We start from the raw sequence: 25,523 nt of genomic DNA, 5'->3' as shown, positions 1-25,523 counted from the left end.
TAGCTTTGAGACTTCTGGTTTTTCCCACCGGACGACTCATGCTCTCTTGAAGACTCTTGAATTCATCCATCATTTCTTGTCTCGCCTTCTTGATCTCATTCATCATATTGATCTTCATCTTCTCAAATACATTAAGCAGTTCACGAAAGAGCACATCTTGTAATTCTCCGAGACTGGCCCCAAAATTAGCAGTTAGCTCCATGTTGCTTCCCATATTTTTGTATGAAATAGAAAGTTGAAGGTGTTTTGTTGAACGTTGGTTCTCGAAGAATGCCGTCAACAAGATGGATAGAAGTGCTTTGATACCAAATGTTAGCAGTGATGCTAATTTTGGTCACTCTTCAAAGCAAGAGTAATTGCTCTGATACCAAATGATAGGTCCCAATTTAGGACAATCAATGTTATCAAGAACAAAGGACAAGAACACTTTGGTTCTCAAAGACTTTAGAACAAGTTACTGCAATTTTCTCTTCATAACTTTTCTGTTGAAGTACATGTCTTTAAATACAAATAGCATTGATCGCTCACGATCCTACAAACAAGGAAATAAGAAAGTGGGAAATGGAGACACTACTTCTCCTATTACTAAGGAGATAACTAAAAGAGTAAACTCGATCCTATCAAGAAGGAACACATAGACTCTGCATCCGTCCGTACTAATGTCGCTGACTTTGGATGAAGAAGAAAGAAGCTAAACGCCTCTCATTGACCCAGAGGGTTCAAATAGATTATTTTGTCAGCAAACCATTTCATAAAACTAGTGGTTAAAAATTTCTCGTTATAATCGAACAATGTCATTTTAACCACCTTTATTTACTTGGAATGCAACATAGTTAAAACTAAAAAGTAAAGTGGTCTTTTACGTCCATAAAATTTCAATAATTTCACGTCGACGTAGGACATCGAAACATGTCATCAACTAGCTCTCTTCTGGCTATATAATATATCTAGTGTAATATAATGTAATGATGACATACAAACGTTAAGATATTCGTATATCACCTCCCACCGGAGAGTATAGAATCAGCAATCGAAGATACACCGATAAACGTAACTAACTCACCAAGTCCTTGGTATCCCAACGTCATCCCACCCCCACAAAAGTCAGACGGCGAAAAATCTGGTAACATTGCATCTCCTTTTAGATAATGTAACACTTGTCTCATTGTTGGTCTAACTTGTGGATTGGGGTGAGCGCATAACAAACCTAGCTTCAAAACCATTTCGACCTCTCTTTGGTCATACTCGGGCCCTAGTTTTGGATCCTTAGCATCCAAGATGTTTTCCTCTGTCCAAAACCCAAGTACCCAATCCACGAGCAAGAGCCTCTCACCATTCTCGTTCTGGTCGATAGGACGTCTACCGCATGCTACTTCTAGTAGGAGCACCCCGAAGGCAAAAACATCGGTAGCTGTTGTGGCTCGTCCTGTCCTGATGTAATCAGGGGCTAGGTATCCCCATGTTCCAGCGACATGGGTGGTTTGAGGATCTGACCCGTGACCGCACAGCCGAGCTAAACCAAAATCCCCCAGTCTCCCATTGTGCTCAGAGTCTAATAAAACATTGCTGGCTTTGACGTCACGGTGAATCACCACTTGTTCCCACTCCTCGTGAAGGAAGAATAAGGCAGAGGCCACACCTTTAATGACTTTAAACCTCTGTTTCCAGTCGAGGGTTACATCCGGACTATTGTACAAATACTTGTCTAAGCTTCCATTGGGCATGTAATCGTACACCAGAAGAAGCTCGTCTCTCCGGCGGCAATAACCCAAGAGAGGAACTAAGTTACGGTGACTCATCTGTCCAATACTAACGATCTCAGCCACAAACTCTTTCAAACCTTGTTTAGATTTGTTTGAGACTCGTTTGACGGCGACCTCCTTCTCCGTCTTGGGCATTACACCTCTGTATACGCTCCCAAACCCGCCTGATCCTAGAAGGTCCTTCTCCTTGAATCCTTTAGTTGCGAAGTACAAGTCCTTGAACCTTAATCTGTTCTTCCCGAACTCTGTTTCCCAATCTTCGAGCTCCTCGGATAACTTTCTCCTCCTCCTCAGGATGAAGCGCACGAGGAAGAGGAGTGAGATAATAAACAAGAGGGGAATCAGCAAGAGTGAAATGAACCTGTCGATTCTTGTGTCCTTAAACCACGGAAGTTTCGGAAGCTTCGATAGAGACAATGGCGGAGCTTCCCCCTTCACACTGAAACTCCACCCGAGAACATAATGTTCCGACCGAACAGAACCGGTCGCCGAGGAGAAACCTACGAACATATCTTGCAGAAGAACAGAAGATAGATCTCTGATAACACTAACGAGTGGTTTCATAGGTTTAACCTTTCTGAACGGAGCCATCGTCACATTGATTCGATGGGTACGGCCATCGTAATCGACCCAAACCTGCATACGTTTACCACTGATCAAACTCAGATTCTTAAACTGACCTTTCTTGTCCCAGTACCCAGCGGGAGAACTTTCCACTGACCTCAGGCTATTGATATCGATTCCGACATGGTTGTCGTCCGTATCATTGAACTCCGTACTCCGAATAGTGTCTAATTCGACAGCGAATACGTGATTAGAATCATTACCGTTGTTGCTGATGTTGAAGAGACCGAGGTACTGGCTGGGATAGCTGAAAGGGAGGCCAAGGCTAGGAGCGACGACAAAGGCCAAGCCGTGGCCGCTAAGTATCGGGATCTGGGGGTTGATAGCGAAGACAAAGGCTGTGGAGAAGGACGAAGCAGTGTCGTTTGGAGAATCTTTGAACCGAATTGGTTTGGTATAGAAGGCGTGACCAGTACCCTGGAAATTTGTGTTAGTTAGCACCAAGAGACCGTTTGATGTGAGTGAGGCAGTTCCTTCGATGGATATATTATTGTACATATTAGAATAATACTCGGTGACGAATCCATTGTAGGTGAAGTCGAGAGTTCGGGAAGAGGACTGTAGGGATTGAGAGAGTAGGCTGAAGAAGAAAATGGTGAAGAGCTTCATGAACATGGCTCACTATTACTACTTTTTTTTTTTTAATTGTCTTTGGTTCAGATATTTTAGTTTAATAAAAACTCTAGCTAAAACCTCTCATACAATAGTAATATATGGCGTCAAGAGAATGTCTAAAAGTCGTCCACGAGAATGAAAACACAAAAAAACACAGTATAATATATGGTTGTTGAGAGAAAGTACTAAAGAAGAAAAGTCGTATTTTCTTTTTGGTCAACGGAAAAGTCGTCACATTAAGGAAGTGTCATAGAACCTCATGATGACGCTAGGAAGATAATTGGGTTCACGCTCCTTCTTTTTAAACAAATCAGATTATGCCACATGGAAAATTTAAAAAATTAATATTTTTTTATATTTTGAAAAAACTATTAAAATATTATTAAATTTTGATTTATATTTAATAATATAAATTATATGTCCGTTTAGATTTATAAATATAATTTATATTTTACACCAACAAATCATTTTCCTTACCTCTTGGTTGGTATGTTTTTATGGTTCCCCCAGTTGTAGTTGAGCCTTTATTACGAGACGATGTCAATGGTACTCAGTACCATAGACGGATTTGTGTATAATTTTTCTTTTTTCTAATAAATACTGGGGATTTTAACCCCTGGTCATTCACCAAAAAAAAGTATAGTTTATATTTTACATTTAAAGGATATGATAGTAAGTTTGAGTTTATAAGAAAATTATGGTATAGATTTGGATTGGCAAATGAGAATTAAAATTTAGATTTTATAATTAAAATAGATTATTACATGTCGGTTTGGGTTGACAAATGAGAATTACATTTAGATTTTATAATTAAAATAGATTATTACATATCGGTTTGGATTGACAAATGAGAATTAAACTTTAGATTTTATAATTAAAATAGATTATTACATGTCGGTTTGGGTTAAGAAATGAGAATTAAACTTTAGATTTTATAATTAAAATAGATTATTACATGTCGGTTTGGGCTGACAAATGAGAATTAAACTTTAGATTTTATAATTAGAATAGATTATTACATGTTAGTTTGGGTTGACAAATGAGAATTATGGTTTAGATTTTATAACTAAACGAATTTATATATATTGGTTGAGTTTATAAAAAAGTTTAAATTTTATAATTTATAATTAAATGAGAGTATGTGTAGATTCAAATTTATTTAAATTATTATATTTCAATTTCTGGTTAATAAGTTTTCAAAATTATTTATTAATATCTATTTTATTTAATATGATGTGGCATTATTTGATTGGAAGTGAATAATGAATAACCCAAGTATTGCCCCATTGACAGTTGTAGTTAATTTTAAAAAACTTATGGCTTAAATTTTTTAAAAAACAAGGTTTTTTTAGTAATCTAGATTAGATTTTTAATTTGTTTTTTTTTATCAACAAATCTGTATCCCCTATATATTAAAAAAGAAGCATTCTCTCAAAAAAACTGATGTGTCATCGTCAGATAGCTCTGTCTCCAATTTATTATTTGCCCTTAATATTTCATAATATTACATAAAATGTCACTGCTATTTTTTTGTCAACTGCCACTACAAGAAAATGTCGTAAAGATAGCATATGAATATAGCGTTTTTTCCTTTATGCTATAGTTAACATACTAACGTATTTTAGATAGTGTTTGGGTAATTGTAAACGCTATATTATGTTTTTAGAAGTTACAGTTTTGTTGAAGCGTATCTTACGTAGCATTACAATGTTTAAAACGTTGTCTTTAATTTAGGCGGAAAAATTATTTTTTTCATTTCTCGGCTAAGTACTTGGCTAAAAAACCAAGCGCCCAATTTTTTCATTATCCCCTCTTACCTTTGTCGAAATATCTCACATTCTTTTCTCTTGCTTCTCTGTTCACGAGGTAGGGTTTTTCATTTTCTTTCCTTTGATTCTTAGATTCTTGTCGAATATCTCACATTCTTAGATTCTCTATCTCTAAGAAGTTCTTTAGCTCTCTCCGAAATTCTCTTATCTCTCTCAGATAGTCTGTCTACAAATTTATCGAAATCGTAGGTACATATTTGGATTGAATTCCGTATGTTGGGTAATCGATTTTGGGTTTCGCGATGTGTATATTCGTTTTCGTTTCGACAAATTAGACAATTTTTTAGGATTTATGTTTCAATTTGTTAGGGTTTTATTCGTTTCAGTTTGGATTTCGATCGATTTAGTTCTGTTTCAATTTTTTGGGGTTTCTGTCAAATTTTAAGGTTTCGATTTGTTTGTCTGACTATAATCGATTCTTCTATAGAAGATTATTATGGTTTAAACCAATTGTACTTACAGAGAAAGAGCGGGAGATAGCGCATAGATATGTTCTGATGAACACATCAATGTTTACTCCATGTGTTGAGTAAGTAAATCAACATTTTCTTTCCTTGTTTTCATGTTTCACTTTTACAAACATCTATGTAACACTTTTCAAAACAATTTGGACATTTTTATATAGTATGCACTTGGAAGAATTACAAGCTAAGGATGTGCACTGCAGTAGAAATGAAACTCTTTTATGGAAATTGCATGGAGAGAAGTTTACGCAATGGATTAAAGAGAAGGTATGCAGTTAGATAAAGATACACATCTTATTATAATTTCGACTATCTAAATTATCTCTAAATACTTGTTTTCCTTCTGAGTTTTCACTAGATCCCAAGTAATTCAAAAGACCATTCTAAGCAGCTAAGGTGGTTAGCCTTTGGAACAAGACAAGAAGCTCAGACATTTAAGGGATACATAGTGAATGGACATCGATTTCACACCAATGATTTAAAACGAAAGACTCAGAACAGTGGATTATCCTATGAAGCGTTCACCATGTGTCGATCTAGTGCAAGAGATACAAATCATAAGGCGGACATTGTGACGTACTATGGAGTAATAGAAGATATCATCTTGTTGGACTACCACATGTTCCAGATCCCACTGTTCAAGTGTAGATGTCCAAACAAAGGGAATGGTGTGAAGGAAGAAGACGGCTTTACGCTTGTCAACTTGCATATAAACCAGTCTGCATTTCGACAAGATCCATATATTATGCTGTCTCAAGCAAAACAAGTTTTTTATTCCCGAGAAGATGACTCATCCCCTTGGTATGTAGTTATGAAAGCGCCACCAAGGGGTTATCATGAGTTGGAGACAGATAGAGAGACTTTTGCACCACCATCATCCAGCCAGCAGTTTGAAGATTTATTGAATCAGTCTTCTGATGATGATGAGAGTTACTGTGTTAGAGAAGATTGCGAAGGAGTATTAGTGAAGGATTAGTAGATATAGGCTTAGTAGTTAGTATTTATCATTAATGATCTACAGATTGTGGCTAAGTTTTTTCCTTCTTGTTTTGTTTGCAGAAAACATGACTAAAATAACCACTCCTAAGAAAACTAGACGTAGCAAGCGTCAGCAAGGCATTGAGGTTACACCTCTTGAGGTGAAAACAGCCAAAAGATTGAGGAGACATGCTAAACCAGTAGAAGATGAACATTCCGAACAACAACAAGGAACTGAATCAGAAGTTGAACCACCAGTAGAAGAAGAAACTGAACCAGTATTAGAAGGAGTAGAGAAAGCTGTACCATCATCTGAAGAACCTGAAGTAGAAGGAGTAGTGAAAGAGATTGAGAAAGACGCTGAACAAAATGGAGAAGATCAAGAAGCTAAACAACATGAAACTGCAGGAAATTCACATGAAGAATGTTTAACAGAACAATCAAAGAAGAAGAAGAAGAGGAGAACTAGAGGACCCACCAGGATGAGCAAAGTGGCTAAAAGCCATGAGGACAAAGTAGATGTTGAATTTAACAGCCTCGGTGACCATGTTGGGAAGGGATCAGTTACACTTTCATCTTTTCTTGGAGCTCTTGTAAGGGAACATGTACCAGTACTTATAGAAGATTGGAGGCTCTTGGATGAAAAGACAAAGGATACAATGTGGGAAGAGATTCAGGTACAAATGTTATTTGCTTTTTTACTTTGTATTTTACTTTATGCTGTTAACAAGTTTTTATGATAACATTGGATAAATTGTTGTAGGGGAGGTTCATTTTGACAGAAGAATGGCAAAATAGTTCAGTGCTAATGCAAATGGGGTGCTCATGGAGGGCTACTAAGTCTAGGCTAGTTCGAAAACTGCGTGCTACAAGGAGCAAAGAAGATATACGAAATTTGAAACCAAGCAACATTCCCAGTGAATCAGCATGGTTCAAGTGGGTGAAGAGTAGGACTAGCCAATCTTTCAAGGTTTGCTTTCAAGAACATTATTGAGTTATGTTCGGTTTATTTATATCTAATATATTGGAATGACTTTTATAGGAACGAAGTGATCGGTACAGGTCTTTGAGGAGAAAGCAGATTCCACACACAACCAGTCGCAAAGGAATGGTTCGCCTTGCTCATGAAATGGTATGTCTATGTTATGATGAATTCTATTCGTGAGTTATATCCTATAAATAGTGACTGTGATTACTTCTTAATAATAAATAATTTATTTGGTACTTGTAGAAGAAAAAGGCATCTGACCCGAGTAAGATTACTAGAAGAAAGATCTGGATAGATGGGCATACCCATGCAGATGGAAGACCTGTTAAACCAGAGTTTGAACAAACAATTGTAAGAAGTTCTTAAACTCATCTGTTAATTTTACTTGGTAATGTATATTGATGCATTAACAAAATTTTAAACTAGGAACAAATTAAATCGCTTGAAAGGGAGATAGGCTCAAACTCCAATGTTAGTCTTAAAGAAGATGATGTGAGTCAAATTCTAGGGAAAGATAAGAGTGGAAGAGTCAGAGGAATGGGCAGAGGGGTTACTGCTACCAAGCTAGCGTTCTTACTGGCCAGAGATGCATATGTGCAGAAGATTGAAGCTAGACAAGCAGAACTGGTGAGCAAGATTGCTGATTTGAAACACATGGTTCGTGACTTAACTAAAGAGAAAAGGGTAAGTTTAATATTCAAATGTGGTGTTCATTTCCTGGTAAGATGTACTATTAAAATATTATTATTTGTATATTCTCAGAGACAACAGGATGATGGTGCATATTCAGACACCACTGATAAGATCTAAGAAGGACCAAGGTGTCAGATACTTGATTTGTATTTAGATGAAGATTTTGTTGTTGCTGAGGGAGAACTATGCTCTCTTCAACCAAGTTACAAGATTAGTCGTATGCCTATTGGTCCTGATGCGGCAGCTATACTTGTGACCTTTATATCAGATAAAAATGCATCTTTATGGAGGCCTACACAAACTGTAAACTCGATTGGCCAGGCTCTGGGAACCAAAATTTCATGGCCATTTGATAAGATAATTTTGGACACTATGGACTCCTCAACTGGAAACAAGGGCGCTGATGCATCGGTAAAGTTCTTATGTTATAGTTTGCATGTTTATGGTAATATAAAAATGCTTATTGGTTAGGTGACACATGAATTATGTTTTTGCATGACTTGTTTAAGCCACAACCATAATGGAAAATAGATTACAACTTGTTGATTGAAATTTGGGTGGTGAGGTAGTTGCTGAGGCACATATGATTTCAACTGACCCTAAACAGTTGGTGAATAAAATTCCTTTGGGTCCGAATGCTGCGATGGTGAATATTGTAAAAGTGATTAACAAAGATGCTTTCCTATGGAGACCACCAAGTGAAGACATTTCTATGATGGGTGATGCACTATTTGAGAACATAGCATGACCGCTTACTAAGCTGTTTAAGAATAAGAAACATGGAATGGAGGATGCAGAATCTGATAGTGAATCAGATGTTAATAAAGAAGGATCAATTCCTAACAGAGCAGGAGCATCAAATTCTAATGTAGCAGGATCATCAGTTTATAAAGGAGCAGGAACAACAAGTTCTAATGGAGCAAGAACATCAGGTTCTAAAGGAGTAGAACCAGCTAAAGAATCATCACCTAAGGTAAAACTCTATACATCTGTCTTTTACATGATGTGTTGTATAGTTGTGTGATTGTGATTAAGTACTTTATGCAATTTAATTTGTAGAGTGCAAGTAACAGCTCCAACAATTGCAACTTAGCTAAGAAGAAATGATTCCTCATAGCTTGCTTTGGATCGGGAAAAACAGTTGCAGAAGGACGATTTTGTTCAACCAATCCAAACGACATTGTCCACTGCATTCCATTGGGTCCAAATGCCAGCAGAGTTTGGGTTGATGTCTGTAAGATCGGGGTTGCACGAGTATGGAGACGAACTTCTGAATTCGAGATTGTTGTTGATGCATTAGGTACTACTGTTGCTTGGCCTAATGACAACATTGTTTATATGTGAACCTTTCTCTTATGGTGGATTAATTGTGTTGGGTAGTGGAACTTGTTTAGCTAGTAGAACTTCTTGTATTTGTACTTGTGGAACCTTTCTCTTGTATTTCACTATTGTGGCTATATGAACTTTTTTCTTTAGATATTGTTAGTTTGACAAATGACAGGATGTTTATCTAATAACCAAAATATAACAGAGCTAATTAATATAAGAAAAACAAAATCTGGGATACAATAAAAATAATAATACAAAATAAATGCTATGAAACAATAAATAAAAACGACGATTAATTGCTATTATAAAGTATACAATAGCAATAAAGTAAACGCAATCTAAAAGATAACTAATATAACATAAAGTAAAACCGCTATGTAAAGTGCCATATCTATTATAACGGGCGCAGACATAGCGTTTGTTATAACGCTATGCTTTCATGTTATAGCGTTTCGCGGACGCTATATATGTGACATTTTCTTGTAGTGTGCCACTGTTATTCAATTAATTTATATACACAATATTTTAGATTTGTTAATTTAGCCTCATTTTGATTTATTATTTACAGCTATATGCCATTGTGTTTTTAACAAAAAAAAAACAAATGTGTTATTTTTAAAATTTTTATCACATAACTTTATTAATATAAATTAAGTTTAAGGTTTAAGTATATTTTATATATTAGAAAAATGATTTATTGAAATGCATGTGGGTTACTCGCGGATCTCATAAACTTGGTGACAGTGCCGGCCCAACATTGTTGGCTGCCTAAAGCAATTTTTTTTTTTTGCCCTTTAAGTAAAAAATATGTGCATATATTGCTGCAATCAAGTTTCGAACCAGCAACTTAAACACCTAAAGAAACGGGAGACAACCATTATATTACAAGAGTTTTGTTGTTTTTGATGCCCTAAAATGTTATATATATTTTTGCGCCTAAAGCCCTTGCTTCATTGGCTTTAGGTTAGGGTCGGTCCTGCTTGATGAAACGATTAATATTTTATGGTGAAACGATCAATATTTAAAATTTATGATGAAACGATTAATATTTTAAACTTTTATAAACTTGATGAATTCAACTAATATAAATTTGTATTATAAATGTTCTACTAAACAAATATATTTACAAATGTAATATCTCAAAAAAAAATGTTTTGATCCCGTGCAACAGCACGGGTTACTACCTAGTTTCTGTATATTGGCGTCGAAATTACGGCAAGTAGCAATATAGTCCATTCTCCTTTTTCACCAACCCTATTTTTACTGACAGAATCTTCGGTGTCGTTGTCTTTGACGGTAGCCACCATCCTCTCTATTGACCGGTCAAGATCGCTCATCTTCTATACAATGCTCTGATCGTCCGCCTCGCTGATCCCCGTTCGATCTCCCTATGTCGAGGTGTTATTAATTTCTCTTCTCATTGAATAAATGAACAGTTTGTTTAGTGGAGATATGAATATTCGTTTGGTGTCTTGATACATGTGTTACTACTAATATTTCAAAAGTCACTTGGTGTATATTCTTTGACAATCATACACTTTCATATTTCTCTTTATAATCCATTTGCATCAACCATATCGACTTTAAATCTTGGAGCTTCAGTTATTTCAGGTCAAGAGTACAACACTGATCATATACGTAAACATGGTCAAGATTTTGTAGATAATGCTTTCTACGAACGAACGTTATGATATACGAAAATCACCTCCCGCTGGAGAGTACAGAATAAGCGACTGAAGATCCAGTGGTAAACATGCCTGATTCATTAGATCCGTGGTTGGTTCCCAACATAATCCCACTCCCACGTAAGTCTACCGCCGACAAATCTGGTAACATTGAATCTCCCCTTAGATAATGTAGCACTTGTCTCATAGTTGGTCTAGCTTGTGGGTCAGCGTGAGAGCACAACAAACCTAGCTTCAAAACCATTTCGACCTCGCTTTGGTTATACTCGGACCCTAGATTCTGATCCGTAGCATTCAAGATGTTTCCCTCCATCCACAACCCAAAAACCCAAGCCACGAGCACGACCCTCTCACCACTTACGTGATCAATCTCGATAGGACGTCTACCACATGCCACTTCTAGTAGGAGTACCCCAAATGCAAAAACATCAGTACCGGTAGTGGCCCGTCCTGTCCTGATGTGATCGGGGGCTAGGTATCCCCACGTTCCAACAATGTGCGTTGTTTGAGGATCAGACCCGTGATCACACAACTGAGCTAAACCAAAATCCCCAAGTCTCCCATTGAGCTCCGCGTCTAACAAGACGTTGCTCGCTTTGACGTCGCGGTGAATCACCACTTGTTCCCATTCCTCATGGAGGTAGAATAAGGCAGAGGCCACACCATTAATGACTTTAAACCTCTGTCTCCAATCGAGGGTTACCTCTGGACTGTTGTACAAATACTTGTCTAAGCTTCCATTGGGCATGTAATCATACACCAGAAGAAGCTCGTCTCTCCGGCGGCAATAGCCCAAGAGAGGGACTAAGTTCCGGTGACTCATCTGTCCAATACTAACGATCTCAGCCACAAACTCTTTCAACCCTTGTCTGGATTCATTGGAGACTCTCTTCACGGCGATATCCTTCTTTGTCTTGGGCATGAGACCTCTGTAAACCCTCCCGAACCCGCCTGATCCAAGAAGGTTCTTATCCTTGAACCCTTTGGTGGCATAGTACAAGTCCTTGAACTTTAGCCGGTTCTTCTCGAACTCTGTTTCCCAATCTTCGAGCTCCTCAGCGAACTTTCTCCTCCTCCTCACGATGAAGCGCACGAGGAAGATAACAATCAAGAGGAAAATCAACAAGACGGAAATCAACGGCACCCAATTCTTGTAGAATCTGTAGACTCTCGTTGGTTTTGAATTCCACACAGGCAACTTCGGAAGTTTCGATAAGGCCAATGGCTGAGCTTCCCCTTTCACCCGAAAACTCCACCCAAGAACTATATGTTCGGACACAATAGTACCAGTTGCTGACGAGAAACCTACGTACATATCTTGCAACAGAACCGAAGACAGATCTCTGACTATAGAAACAAGTGGTTTTCTAGGTTTATTCTCGTTGAAGGGAGCCATCGTTACATCGATTCGATGGCTACGACCATCGTAACCGATCCAAACCTGCATTCGCTTACTACTGATCAAAGTCAGATTATTAAACTGATCTTTCTCGTCCCAGTACCCAGCCAGCGAACTTTTCGCCGAGTTTAAGCTATTGATATCGATTCCAACATGGTTATTGTTCGTATCATTGAATACCATATTCCTAATCGTGTCAAACTCGACAGCGAATACATGATTACTATCGTTACCGTCGTTTGTGACATTGAAGAGACCGAGGTATTGGCCGAAGGTGGCCAACGGGAGGCTAGGGCTAGGAGCAACGACAAAGGCCATACCGTGGGTACCAACAAGTGGGGTCTGAGGTTGAATAGCCAATACAAAAGTAGTGGAGAAAGACGAGACGGTGCCGTTTGGAGAATCTTTAAACCGGATTGGTTTGGTATAGAAGGCGTGACCGACGCTTTGCATGGTTGTGTTGGTTAGCATCAAGAGACCGTTGGGTGTGAATGTGGTAATTCCTTGGATGGATATGTCAGTCGGTGGAGGACGGAAGCCATTGTAAGTGAAGTCGGACTTTAGGGATTCACAAAAGAAGCTTAAGTAGAAGATGGTGAAGAGCTTGATAATGAAGAACATGTTGAAGAGTTTGTTTTTGGCTTTGGTTTGGGTATTTGAGTTTGTAAGAGACTATGCCAATTTATAGTGTACTCAAAGAGTGTGGAAAAGTCGTTTTTGTTTATTGGTCAAGGGAAAAGTCGCTTCGGCTTAACTTATATTAGAGGTCATGGTAGAGACTCACGAAGACGAGTGAAAAAAGAAGCTTAAGAAGACGATGGTGAAGAGCTTAATGAAGAACATGCCGTGAAGAGTTTTTATTTATGTTGGCTTTGGTTTACATATTTGAGTTTGTAAATTAAGAAACTATGAGACAATTTATGGGGTACTCATAGAGTGTTAGACCACAAATCAAAACAATTTATATGGTTCTCTTCCAAATAATGCTCGAACTAGCAATCTGTACATTTTCTGTGAAATATTTTACCAGTTCAATTATTAATATTTGATCAGAATATGTATATATATGTTTCTATTTAAGATTTTTTTTTTTTAAAAAAAAATCGGAAATTGTACATATTATTAAGCTTTGGGATTTTATTATTTTGTATCAAATCACGTTTTGGTTTTGATCAAAACCATTTTGTGGTCTAAAAACTCTCATCTTTTATCTTTTATTTATTTTGGTTTTAATATGGACCACACTCGTACTATCAAGTATCTTATTCTGAGAAAAAAAAAGAACGGTTCACCCTCCTCACGACGGCATTCTATATTTCTATTTACACAAGGACAGTCATAACTAAGTCAAAGAGGCCAATTAAGTCTTTCATTAATTCCATCAATTTCAAATAATAATGGTGTCATACTCTGTTTTCAGATAATAAATGAGCCAATAAATGAGCCAGACTAATTCCATCAATTTCAAATAATAACTCATCATCTCTTAATCTCTTTACCACACATCCCTTATTGCTAGTTGTTCATTTCTTTCCAAGTTTGTGGGAACATTTTAGTTCCATCTTCTCTAAGAAGAAAGATTAAAAAAAACAAAAAAAGCGTAACATAACATACAAGGTAGGTTATATTTTGCCTAAGAATCTTTGGTCGTTATGGTGTTAATTTAGCAATGTCTTTTGGTGAATAAAAAAACTTATGGTGGTGTTAAGTTCCACAAAATATTTTTGGAGACAAGTCATGAAGTCAACGTCCATCTTTGGACGCTGAAGAAGGTGTTTTGGAAATAAACTTTGCATCTGTCAAAGTTGAGACATAATATGTGGAGCTTTTGAAGATGCTTGATGATTATGAAGATTGACCGACTTTTTCTTCAGAGCTAGATGAGTCTTCTGTAAAAGTTGTTTGAATTTTGTTTTCTATGATATAACACGATTTAATAGAAACCAAGTAAGTAGAAACATCAAAAACCTACTATTATATGTGTAATGTGTGGTTCAAAAATGACAGCAGCGAAAAAATATACAAAACAAAGCTTTGTCTAGGCCCATATTTAGAGATAAAAATTCGTACACGTACAACACTTAAAAATATGTCGACATGGTCTCCTATCTCGTGACGTGCATATAATTTCTTTCTATATATGTAATGTTTTAACACACAAATACGTTATGATATTCGAAAAAATCACCTCCCTCCGGAAAGTATGGAATTAGTAATCGAAGATCTACTTGTAAACATGCATGACGACTCACTAAATCCATGGTCGATTCCCAACATTTTCCCACTCACACGGAAGTCCAACAACGATAAATCTGGTAACAATGCATCTCCCCTTAAATATTGTAGCGCTTGTCTCATAGTTGGTCGAGCCTGTGGGTCAGAGTGAGAGCACAACAAACCTAGTTTCAGAATCATTTCTACTTCTCTTTGGTCATACTCGAACCCTAGATTTGGATCCGTAGCAGCCAAGATGTTTCCCTCGGTCCAAAACCCACAAACCAATTCCACGAGCAAGACGGTCTCACCACTCTCGTTTACAGTCTCAATTGGACGTCTACCGCACGCCACTTCTAGTAAGAGCACCCCGAACGCAAAAACATCAGTAGCGGTTGTGGCCCGTCCTGTCCTAACATGATCAGGGGCTAGGTATCCCCATGTTCCAACAACGCGCGTGGTTTGAGGATCTGAACCATGATCGCACAATCGTGCTAAACCAAAATCCCCGACTCTTCCATTGTACTCCGCGTCTAACAACACGTTACTTGCTTTGATGTCGCGGTGAATCACCACTTGTTCCCATTCCTCGTGGAGATAGAATAAGGCAGAGGCCACACCATTGATAACTTTAAACCTCTGTTTCCAATCTAGGGTTACCTCCGGACTGTTGTACAAATACTTATCTAAGCTTCCATTGGGCATGTAATCGTACACCAGAAGAAGCTCATCTCTCCGGCGGCAATAACCCACAAGAGGAACTAAGTTCCGGTGACTCATCTGTCCAATACTAACGATCTCAGCCACAAACTCTTTCAACCCTTGTCTGGATTCGTTCGAGACTCTTTTCACAGCGATAACTTTCTTCGTCTTGGGCAAGAAACCTCTGTAAACCCTCCCGAACCCACCTGATCCAAGAAGGTTCTTATCCTTGAACCCCTTAGTGGCGTAGTACAACTCCTTGAACCTTAGTCGGTTCTTCCCGAACTCTGTTTCCCAATCTTCAAGCTCTTCAGCGAACTTTCTCCTCCTCCTCACGATGAAGCGAACAAGGAAAATAATGAGAAAGAGAGGAATCAACACGAGGGAGATCAAAGGCATCGTGTTCTTGAAGAAGCTGTAGACTCCCGTGGGTTTTGAATCCCACGCAGGCAACTTCGGAAGCTTCCCTAAGGACAATGGCTGAGCTTCCCCCTTCACACTAAAACTCCACCCAAGAACATAATGTTCCGACAACATAGAACCGGTCGCAGAAGAGAAACCTACGTACATATCTTGCAACAGAACCGAAGACAGATCTCTGACTAAAGAAACAAGCGGTTTTCTAGGTTTGTTCTCGTTGAAGGGAGCCATGGTTACATCGATACGATGGGTATGACCATCGTAATCGACCCAAACCTGCATACGCTTACGACTGATCAAAGTGAGATTAATAAACTGATCTTTCTCGTCCCAGTACCCAGCCGTCTTACTTTTTACCGATTTCAAGCTGTTGATATCGATTCCAACATGGTTATTGTTCAAATCATTGAGCTCGATACTCATAATCGTGTCAAGTTCGACAGCGAAGATATGATTCTTATCTTTACCATCGTCTGCGACGTTTAAGAGGCCGAGGTATTGGAAAGGACTGGCGAATGGGAGGCTGGAGTTAGGAGCGACGACAAAGGCCATGCCGCCGCTGCTAAGTGTTGGGATCTCAGAGTGGATAGCGAAGACAAAAGTTGTGGAGAAGGACGTGACAGTGCCGTTTTGGGAATCTTTAAACCGGATTGGTTTGGTGTAGAAGGCGTGACCGGTGCTTTGCATGGTTGTGTTGGTTAGCTTTAAGAGACCGTTAGGTGTGGTGGCGGCAATTCCTTGGATGGATATGTTAGTTAGTGGAGGATGAAAGCCATTGTAAGTGAAGTCGACAGTTTGGGAAGAGGACTCTAGGGATTGAGAGAGTATGCTGAAGAAGAAGAAGTAGACGATGGTGAGGAGCTTGACGAACATGGCTCTGTTTTCTCTGTTTTTTATTTTTATTTTTGGCTTTGGTTTTAAGTCTTTAGAGAATAAAGAAACAAAGACAATATATGGTGTGAGGAGAGTTTGAAAAATTCGTATCTTCTTTTGGTCAATGGAAAAGTCGTCGTTGGGGAGACTCATGAACAACTTCGGTGCTGGACCTTCTTCTCCTTTCACTCTGTCACGGTTATATCACATAGAAAAAATGGTAATTTGGATGCACCATGGAATGAAAGAAACCATTCAATTTATCTGTAAAATAATGAATAAGAAATGGCAAATCAATCAATAATAGTCTTTGTAATTTGGTCATATAACTTTACAAACTACAATCTTTACGTTTTTATTTTATTTTTTCTAGTAGATCGTTTATTGTGATACTAGGCATAAAACTTACGAGTTTTCAGTTCAAATTTATCTGACAGTGAAAGGTTGGCTTTTTGTAGATATTAGTGTTGATCCTTTCACACTCTTGATAATTAGTCTATAAATAATGTGGAAAACTCAAAAACGAAAATTCGTTGATTTTTCCTAATGATAAAGATATATTTTTTTTCTTTTTTCTGTTGTTGTCAAAAACACAAGAGTAACAACATAATTCAACAAACTATAATTAAGTTGTGCTGCATGCCTGCATGTATCTCTAATTAAATAAGTTTAATTTTATTTTTCTAAAGCACATGTGATATGATATATATAATAAGTAACTTGGATGTGATTTTGTAGAAATTAATACACGACATTTAGTAACTATCGTGTATTATTTTATGTTATTTTTGTCAAAATGGTACTTATTAATGTAGTAAAGAGAGTATGGAAAGTAATATTTTTTCTTGTCAATGTCAAGAGAAAAGTCTTTGTCTTTAACCCGATTGGTAATGTTGTTAAAGTTTTGTAGAAAAGTCATCGTCTTAACTCGATCGATTGGTCAAGAGAATATCCATCGTCAAGAGAAAATTCATGGTAAATTTGTACTAGTAATTCTATGTAATTGCATTTATTATAGTTAAATTCCATAATAAATATTTGGATACCAAATTATGTTTACTTTTTGTCATCGACGTTTGGCCATATATATTTTAACGACTTGGTTTTGTTAGTAAGTCCAAACAGAAATAAGATTTATTATGTTCAAATGAGTTTATTAAAATCAATATGAACTAAAATTAGATAGATCAATTAAGAATTTTATTGTGCAAGAAAGAAAAAGATAGAAAGAAGGAGAGTTGTTTTTAGTCAATTCTCAAAGTTACAACAAAAGTTTTCCTAACATAGATACCATTGCTTGGAATCTTTAAAAACATGGGTTAATTAGGCCTGTTGGCATTATAAAGACCTTGTGTTTTGAGATCTTCTAGTAGGTTTTAGCGATAATTAGTTTAAAATATTAACACTAAATTCAGCGTCGGCTTAAACATTTGTTTGGCTCCGGGGTAAATTTTTTAAAAAGATCCTTTAATATATTAAAGATTATTCAAATTTTTCTTTATTTTGATAAAAAGAAAAAAGGTTCTATATGGATCCTTATATTCATATAAATTTTAATTTTGACCCCTTTTATTCATTAAAAAAATTGGACTCCTTTTATACATATATATATATATATATATATCTTGTTGGACCCCTTTTGATCATAGAATTTTTTTTTGACCCCGTTTATTCATATAAAATGTGTGAATTAACTGACTAAAAAACTAACAAATAATATAGCTATCTATTCAAAAAAATAGAAAAGTAGGATTAAGGGTAGGGTAAATTACTATTTTGGGTTTTTTGGTTTAAAGGTAGTGGCGGATAGGGATGAACAGCGGTGGTGGTGGACGGTGGTCCGGCGGTGATCCGACAGTACTCCAGCGGCAGTCCGACGGTTCTCCGGTGATGGTCCGGCGGTTCTCCGTCGATGGTCTGGCGGTTCTCCGACGATGGTCCGGCGGTTCTCCGATGGTGTTCCGACGGTGTTCCGACGGTTCTCCGGCGGTGGTCCAGCGGTTCTCTGACGATGGTCCGGTGGTTCTCCGACGGTGGTCCGGCGGTAGTGGTTGGAGGAAATCTAAACCCTAAGGGATAGTATATTGAGAACCCTAGTGGTGATGGTGGTAAAGAAGTGATGGTGATAGGAGTAAAAGTGATGGTCGGCGGTGGTGGACGGCGGTGGTCGCAGGAGATGGTTGCCGGCGGTGGGGCTGGATGTGGTGGTAGGAGTGGTGGTAGAAGGTGATAACAGGGGGTTAATCTTGTAATTATTATATAAAATACACACTATATCACCTTTATATGGTTAGTATAGTTACTGAATTAATTATAAATTTTTTTTAGGTTATACAGTGCAATTTCCCATTTTTTTTGGACCCTTCTCATACAAATAATTTTTTTTTGCCATTGATATGGGGCGGTTGCACCCTTTGCCCTTGTAGTTAAGCCGGTACTGGCTAAATTTCAATCCAACTTTTAAGACCATCTTTATTTTCATCCTAAAAATAAAGTTTATTGTCAATTTTGCTCTAATCCATCCATTTCTAATTTAGTATGTAATTTTGGAGATTTCTATTTTTTTAATAACTAAGAAATTCTGAATCTATACCTGTATATTTCCTTAAGCCGTAGACTAGAGCATTTTATATGGTTTTCTCCCAAGTGTCATTCGAACCACCGACTTATATGCTAAGATCTCCATTTTTAACTCCAAAATGGAGTAGCATTAGGACAAAACTCAACTACAAAACGAAGTTACATCATTTTGAAGAGAACAATAGATTGGAAATGCTCTAAGTACATATAATGCCTAAATATATCAGCCAGCAACAAAAGACAATAAATGTGTAAGCTTGAAATAAAGCAAAAACAACGAAAACCCTATTAGTTGTGTGACTTAAGGCAAAACGATATACAAAAAATACAAAACAGATATATCGTTTTGCTACATCATACGTATCAGCAACCGAAGAAGACAAAAGACTATAGACCATATTTGGTGGTTTCATTGATTGTTGTAAGTTGTAACATGTAGTTGTAGTCATTACCTATATGAACATGTTCCATGCCTACATAACCTCTAATGTTAATAATCAGATATTGCGGATAGGTATCTTCTTCTGTAGTTCTAAGTCTTTTTTAAACGTTCAAAACATTCGATCAAAAATGCATACATTGTTTTTTCGGTTGAATACATTTTACATTCATTCAAAAAAAATAAAAATCAGATATTGATAGATACATAAATAAATCGATACAAATACACACATTGTGGTTCTAGTAACATTTTCAGCAGATCGTCGAATCTTTGAGATAACCTGATGACCAGAAAATGATACAGTTCTCTTGGAAAATTTACTTGAGGAGAGCACTCTAAATTTTCAGGAGTCAAAATAAAATATAAAAACCTGGAAAGTTTCTCCAACAAGACTTCTTGTCTTAGTGTATGCGAATCATCATCAGAGCCGATGAGCTGATCGCATTTCAACCAGACCGGAAAAGCTTCCAAATGACCAGAGGTCAGGCTTGGCTTTTGATATGAATAGTAATGTCAATGATTGAGTGAATCAGTGACAAAACTGGCTCCCCCTCCCATTAACCGGCTTCGATTGTATAGTAATGGGTTTGTTGAGTTTTATCTCATGGAATCAACAGTTTTGTAGTCATGTTGTCTTCTTCGCCGGCACCTGAATTGAGGTTTACTATCTGAGAATTTCGTATCACCAGACATCCCCATTGTTGAATCTGTCTCTGCTTCAAATCCAAAACAAGCATCAATCACCAAGCAAGTCAAAATACCAAGAAGAAGAATACATATATACATATGTCAGACAAATTAAAGACCTAACATTAACAATGCTAAAACCCAATTCCACAATGTATAACCAACTCATACTAGACTGATGTTACACCATTCCTATCTGCCAACTCGGACTAGACTGATGTTTTGGTTTTGCTACATCAGGCAAGACCATAATAGACAAGCAGACCAAAATTCAGAGTCGTTGATCAGAACAGTGGCAAATAACACCAAAAAGTTTCCATTTTTAATCTTAAAAACTTCAAAATATGAATCTTCAAACTCAAGTGGCAAACCAAGAATCTCACAATGGCTATAAAAAGACTCGAAACTGTACCTTCCCAAAACAATGGCTTAACATCTTCTTCTTCATCATCAAACTCATCACCATAACCAAACTCAGCATCACCCCTGTAACCAGGTTCACTCCCATACCCAGATTCATTCCCCATCGGATCAATCCCAACAGCGAACCCGAACCCTCCAGAAGCTTCCTTCTCACCACCGGAATCACGCCGCTCTCTCCGTGAATGCCTCGCCGCCTCGCTCACATCAGAACCCCAATTCGCTTCACCAAAAAGCTCACCACTTGAATCCGTACCGACGGCGAAAGGCAAATCCGAGCAAGTCCCATGAGCTCCAATGGAGCAACACCTCCGAGTCCCACTCCGATCACTGCTCCGACCAGACACCGATCTCGAGTTACGGCGCCGTCGTTTCCTCGCTACTAACCGGAAACTTCCTTTACTGCTGTAATTGGAAGCTGATAGCGTGTCGTCGGCGAGTGAGAGACGGCTGAAAGCATCGATGGAGAAAGAAGTGGATCGATCGGAGAAGCAAGGGCGTTTGGGAGTGGAGTGATGAAACCCATTGGTCTGCTGCTGAGGTGGGTGGTGGTGGTCAGATGAGTCTAGGGTTTTGGAGCGGTGAAATGGTCGCCATGAGAGGAGCTGTGAAGTGCAAGACTCAATTGAGCTTCGTGATGACTCTAGATGTGGTTTCTGAGACATTTTTGTTAATAAAGGTTACAACTTTACAGATCACAGAAAGTGAAATACAAAAAAAACAGAGAAACCCCTTTGAGCAAATCTGAATTTGGGAATGGATCTGTTGTCAGTTTGGAGAAATCGAAGAGTGTATTTTGGAGTTGTTTTTTTTTTTTTTTTTTTTTTGGGTTTAAGAGCTTTTGGTGGTTTGCTTTTGTAATTGAGCAAACACAACTCAATTGAAGTCAGATTACTATTTTTATGTTTTGTTTCTTTTTTTGCTCGACGGCTTAGTTACAGAGAGTTCCATGGTAATTAGTAAATACTCCAAAATACTCGTCAGATTTTCTAATAATCTAATAAAAAATCTAAGATTTATAATCTATATTATTATTTTTAAACTATATTCTTTGTTATGTTCTTTAAGTTTTAGTTATTTAATTTGTTTTATTTACAACATTAACCTCTAGCTATTTTCCTAAAATAACAATTCCTAAAATAACAATTCCATTAAATGAGTTTTCAGAAATTATATTAATCTAACAAATTTATTTACACTTATTGCCATAATAAGTTTGACACCATTTATACTTTATGATGTTTCCAAACACAACTCTACGCATTAAATTTTTAATCACATAAAAATCTCCAAACCTATTTTAATAGATCTTTAGAGACTGTATGATCTCTTAAATTTAAATGACACAACCGAGTTTGAGTAACAAATGATTACAATCGCAATAATTATTATAAAGTTCATAAAAACGAGAATCCAACTTTTAGAAACTCAATAATCGGGTATATTTAACTTTAGCATCAAGAAAAACATTTAATATAGTATATACCGTGTTAAGAAACTGAATATTATTCTGCGATAATGTTATCAACTCAATTAGAAAAACACTAAAATCTTTTTTATTGCTACGGATCGTAAACTCCTTGCTCATCAAACATTTTCCATATATAAATATCAACTTCACAAAAGAAACACAACACACAACCAAAACCACTAATATGACGGTTTTGAAACACGGGTTAAACCACTAATATGACAGTTTGTTGTTATATAGCGGGATATGTTATTAACATGACTGATTTGAATTAACATTAGTATAAATATAAAATATTATTAATTCGGTTTTGAAACACGGGTTAAATCTTCATTTAATTATTTGGTTAGATAGTATGAACATGATTTTAATAAAGGAAATTACGGAAGCAGAGATTCGCAGGGCTTTGTTTGCGATGCATCCCGAGAAAACACCAGGACCTAATGGGATGACATGCTTGTTTTTCCAGCGGTTCTGGGCTTCCCTAAAAAAAGACTTGGTGACTTTGGTTAAAGAGTTTTTTCGTACGGATCGCTTTGATCCGCGATTGAATGAAACAAATATTTGTCTCATTCCTAAAAACGAAAGACCTCAACGTATGACGGAGTTTAGACCGATCAGTCTTGGTAATGTGAGTTATAAGATTATCTCTAAAGTCCTCTGTTTTCGGTTGAAGCGGCTCCTTCCGTGTCTTGTATCAGAAACCCAATCGACATTTGTTTATGGTCGTTTAATTACAGATAATATACTGGTTGCTCAGGAAATATTTCATGGCTTAAATACAAATCCTCGATGTAAGACGGACTTTCTCGCCTTTAAGACGGATATGAGTAAAGCTTATGATCGCGTTGAATGAGACTTTTTAGAAGCAGTAATGGTTAAATTGGGGTTTGATAGGAAATGGATCTCCTGGATTATGTGGTGTGTATCCTCGGTTACATATCAGGTTCTAATCAATGGACAGCCACGGGGTTTTATTAGGCCACAGAGGGGTTTACGTCAAGGAGATCCCTTATCTCCTTACTTGTTCATACTTTGCACAGAGGTTTTAATGGCTAATATTAAGAAGGCTGAACGAGAGGATAGGATCACAGATATTAAATTAGCTCGGGATGGTCCGCCCATCTCACATCTGTTGTTTGTAGATGATAGTTTGTTTTTCTGTAAAGCAGAGGCGGCAAAATGCTCTAAGGTTATAGAAATTATAGGAGATTATGGGAAAGCGTCGGGGCAAGAGGTAAATTTAGAAAAATCCTCCATTATGTTTGGGAAGAAAGTTCCGTCTGATCGAAGGATTCAACTGAAAACTGTTATGGGTATCTTCAAAGAAGGTGGTATGGGTTCGTATCTGGGTATTCCCGAAAACCTCTAGGGTTCGAGAACTAAGGTTTTTAGTTATGTGAACGACTGTTTGGATGATCGAGTGAATGGTTGGTCGGCTAAGTATTTATCCAAAGGGGGGGGAAGGAAGTTATGATTAAATCGGTAGCGTTGGCTCTCCCAACCCATGTCATGTCTTGTTATAAATTACCGCAGGAGCTGACGTCTAAATTAACGAGTGCTATCTCAAACTTTTGGTGGAAGTCGAATGATAAGGCACGAGGCATGCCTTGGTTAGCATGGGATAAGTTGTGCACGGATAAATGTGATGGTGGTTTGGGTTTCCGGTCTTTGGAACAATTCAACGACGCAATGTTGGCAAAGCAGTTTTGGCGGTTAATTCATTATCCGAATTCTGTGATGGCTCGGGTAATGCGAGGACGTTATTTTCGGAAGCAACATCCTTTACAGGCCAAAAAGCCATACTCCCCCTCTTTTGCTTGGAGGAGTATTTTTTCTACTAAAGGTTTGGTGGTACACGGATCACGTTGGGCGATATGTTCAAGTTGTCAGGTTTCGGTCTGGCGGGATCCCTGGATTCCGGATAATCCACCACGACCAGCGAATGGTCGAGGAAGATTGTTTCTTCACAGTTTAATGGTTAATCATTTGATTAATCCAACTACTAAGGATTGGCATATGCCAATCCTTGAAGAGTTTTTGGACCCGATGGATGTCCAAATTATTCAATCTATGGAGGTTAGTAAAGTTTATAAACCCGATAAATTGATTTGGCACTATACTAAATTAGAGAAATTTACGGTTAAATCGGGTTATCAGTTTGCCCGGGAATTAATCAAGGAGGTTGAATATGGACCGTCGTGCACGACACTTAGGGCACACGCTTGGAAACTTGAGGTTCCTCCGAAGGTTCAACATTTCTTCTGGCAGATTGCTTCCGGCTCCCTCCCTGTAATGGAGCGGTTGGCTTATCGGGGTGTCCGGTGTGATACTCTATGTAAACGATGTGACTCGGAGGTGGAGACTATAAATCATGCTCTTTTTGAGTGTTCCCATTCACGTCGGATCTGGGATTTGTCCCCGATTGCCTCAATCCCTGGGGGGTTTCCCTATGGTTCAATATATTCGAACCTGGATTTTCTCTTTTGGCGGGCACTATCCCAGACGGATGTCCCGGATATATGTCTACATTTACAGTGGCTCTTATGGTCAATTTGGAAGGATAGAAATAAAAAAGTTTTTCAAGGAATTGAGGCGGAACCAATTGATGTTATTAATCAGGCGGCTAATGACAAAGTGTTATAGGAAGAGGCCAAGTCCTTCTATTCGGTTGCACTAGATCCTTTGCCTGTGGAGATTTGGGATTCTTCTCCCCGGTGTCAGGTTGATGGTTCTTGGAAGGTTTCAGACCCTTTTGTAGTTGGGTTGGTTGTTTTGTGACAGGGAGGATATCACGGTGTTAATGGGAGCACGAAGTCAACGACGTAGCCCTTCTCCCCTACATTCGGAGCTTTAGGCCTTGATTTGGGCAATGGAATCCATGTGGTCAGACTCTATTATGGATTTCTGACCACATTCTCCATAGGGCCCTCTTATCTCTTCCTTCTCAGAGCTTGGGATGGATGTCGATTGTTAATGTTTTGAGATGGATTGTGCAGAATTAGTGGCGATGGTACAGCCTCCCGATGAGTGGCCCGCTTTTTCCAACATGTTGGATGATTTTTGCTTGCTCCGCCCTTCCTTTCCTTCTTTCATGCTTTCGAAAATTCCAAGGACGTCTAATGTTCGGACTGATTGTCTTGCTCGTTTCTCGAGATCTTTATCTTCGGAAATTTCTTTTGTAAACTCTTATCCTCCGGTTTGGGCAACCAACCTTGGAGTTATTTTCTAGATTAATGTTTGGTTGACAAAAAAAGAAAGAATATTAGAAATATTAAATCAGGGTAATTTAACTAAAATTTTATAAAATAATTAAATCATTAATAAAATTGTGACTTAATCCGATA

The 25,523-nt window shown here is 37.7% G+C and overlaps 2 protein-coding genes and 3 pseudogenes across 6 annotated transcripts; 1 reads left to right on the top strand and 4 right to left on the bottom strand.

Annotated features, from left to right (window-relative positions):
* Positions 1-857: 857 nt before the first annotated feature.
* On the bottom strand, positions 858-3,261 carry LOC104737535 (L-type lectin-domain containing receptor kinase IV.4 pseudogene; annotated as a pseudogene). The gene has a single exon (XR_015577904.1). The product of XR_015577904.1 is annotated as an L-type lectin-domain containing receptor kinase IV.4 pseudogene (transcript).
* Positions 3,262-5,457: 2,196 nt separating this feature from the next.
* Positions 5,458-6,271, top strand: LOC147929999 (uncharacterized). Its single transcript, XM_087481435.1, has 2 exons — positions 5,458-5,562; positions 5,654-6,271. The coding sequence occupies exons 1-2, from the start codon at positions 5,458-5,460 to the stop codon at positions 6,269-6,271; spliced, it is 723 nt and encodes a 240-aa protein (XP_087337561.1).
* A 4,508-nt stretch (positions 6,272-10,779) lies between these two features.
* On the bottom strand, positions 10,780-13,517 carry LOC147929998 (L-type lectin-domain containing receptor kinase IV.4 pseudogene; annotated as a pseudogene). Its single transcript, XR_015577332.1, has one exon. The product of XR_015577332.1 is annotated as an L-type lectin-domain containing receptor kinase IV.4 pseudogene (transcript).
* Positions 13,518-14,317: 800 nt separating this feature from the next.
* On the bottom strand, positions 14,318-16,745 carry LOC104737528 (L-type lectin-domain containing receptor kinase IV.4 pseudogene; annotated as a pseudogene). Its single transcript, XR_015577903.1, has one exon. The product of XR_015577903.1 is annotated as an L-type lectin-domain containing receptor kinase IV.4 pseudogene (transcript).
* Positions 16,746-19,763: 3,018 nt separating this feature from the next.
* On the bottom strand, positions 19,764-21,587 carry LOC104737526 (uncharacterized). Of its 2 annotated transcripts, none has more exons than XM_010457730.3 (2): positions 20,698-21,587; positions 19,764-20,311 (listed from the first exon to the last, which is right to left on the bottom strand). In XM_010457730.3, exons 1-2 carry the CDS (start codon positions 21,368-21,370, stop codon positions 20,196-20,198), a joined length of 789 nt encoding a protein of 262 aa, XP_010456032.1. In that variant the 5' UTR covers positions 21,371-21,587; the 3' UTR covers positions 19,764-20,195. The 2 variants fall into 2 exon arrangements, with proteins under 2 accessions (XP_010456032.1, XP_087336311.1); XM_087480185.1 differs by having other exon boundaries at positions 19,764-20,314; positions 20,698-21,583.
* Between the last annotated feature and the right edge of the window lie 3,936 nt (positions 21,588-25,523).

The sequence above is a fragment of the Camelina sativa genome, chromosome 13, assembly GCF_030686135.1.
Source record: "Camelina sativa cultivar CO46 ecotype springtype chromosome 13, ASM3068613v1".
Lineage (NCBI taxonomy): Eukaryota > Viridiplantae > Streptophyta > Magnoliopsida > Brassicales > Brassicaceae > Camelina > Camelina sativa.
Note: the sequence above shows the minus strand (reverse complement) of the source record. Positions and strands in the feature narration are given on the sequence as shown.

Excerpts from the sequence above, each read along its gene's own strand:
- LOC104737526 (XM_087480185.1), bottom strand. The coding sequence starts at position 21,370 with ATGTCTCAGAAACCACATCTAGAGTCATCACGAAGCTCAATTGAGTCT. Across the intron at positions 20,315-20,697 it reads TAAGCCATTGTTTTGGGAAG|CAGAGACAGATTCAACAATG; the intron begins GTACAGTTTCGA and ends TTGGATTTGAAG.
- LOC147929999 (XM_087481435.1), top strand. The coding sequence starts at position 5,458 with ATGCACTTGGAAGAATTACAAGCTAAGGATGTGCACTGCAGTAGAAAT. Across the intron at positions 5,563-5,653 it reads CGCAATGGATTAAAGAGAAG|ATCCCAAGTAATTCAAAAGA; the intron begins GTATGCAGTTAG and ends AGTTTTCACTAG.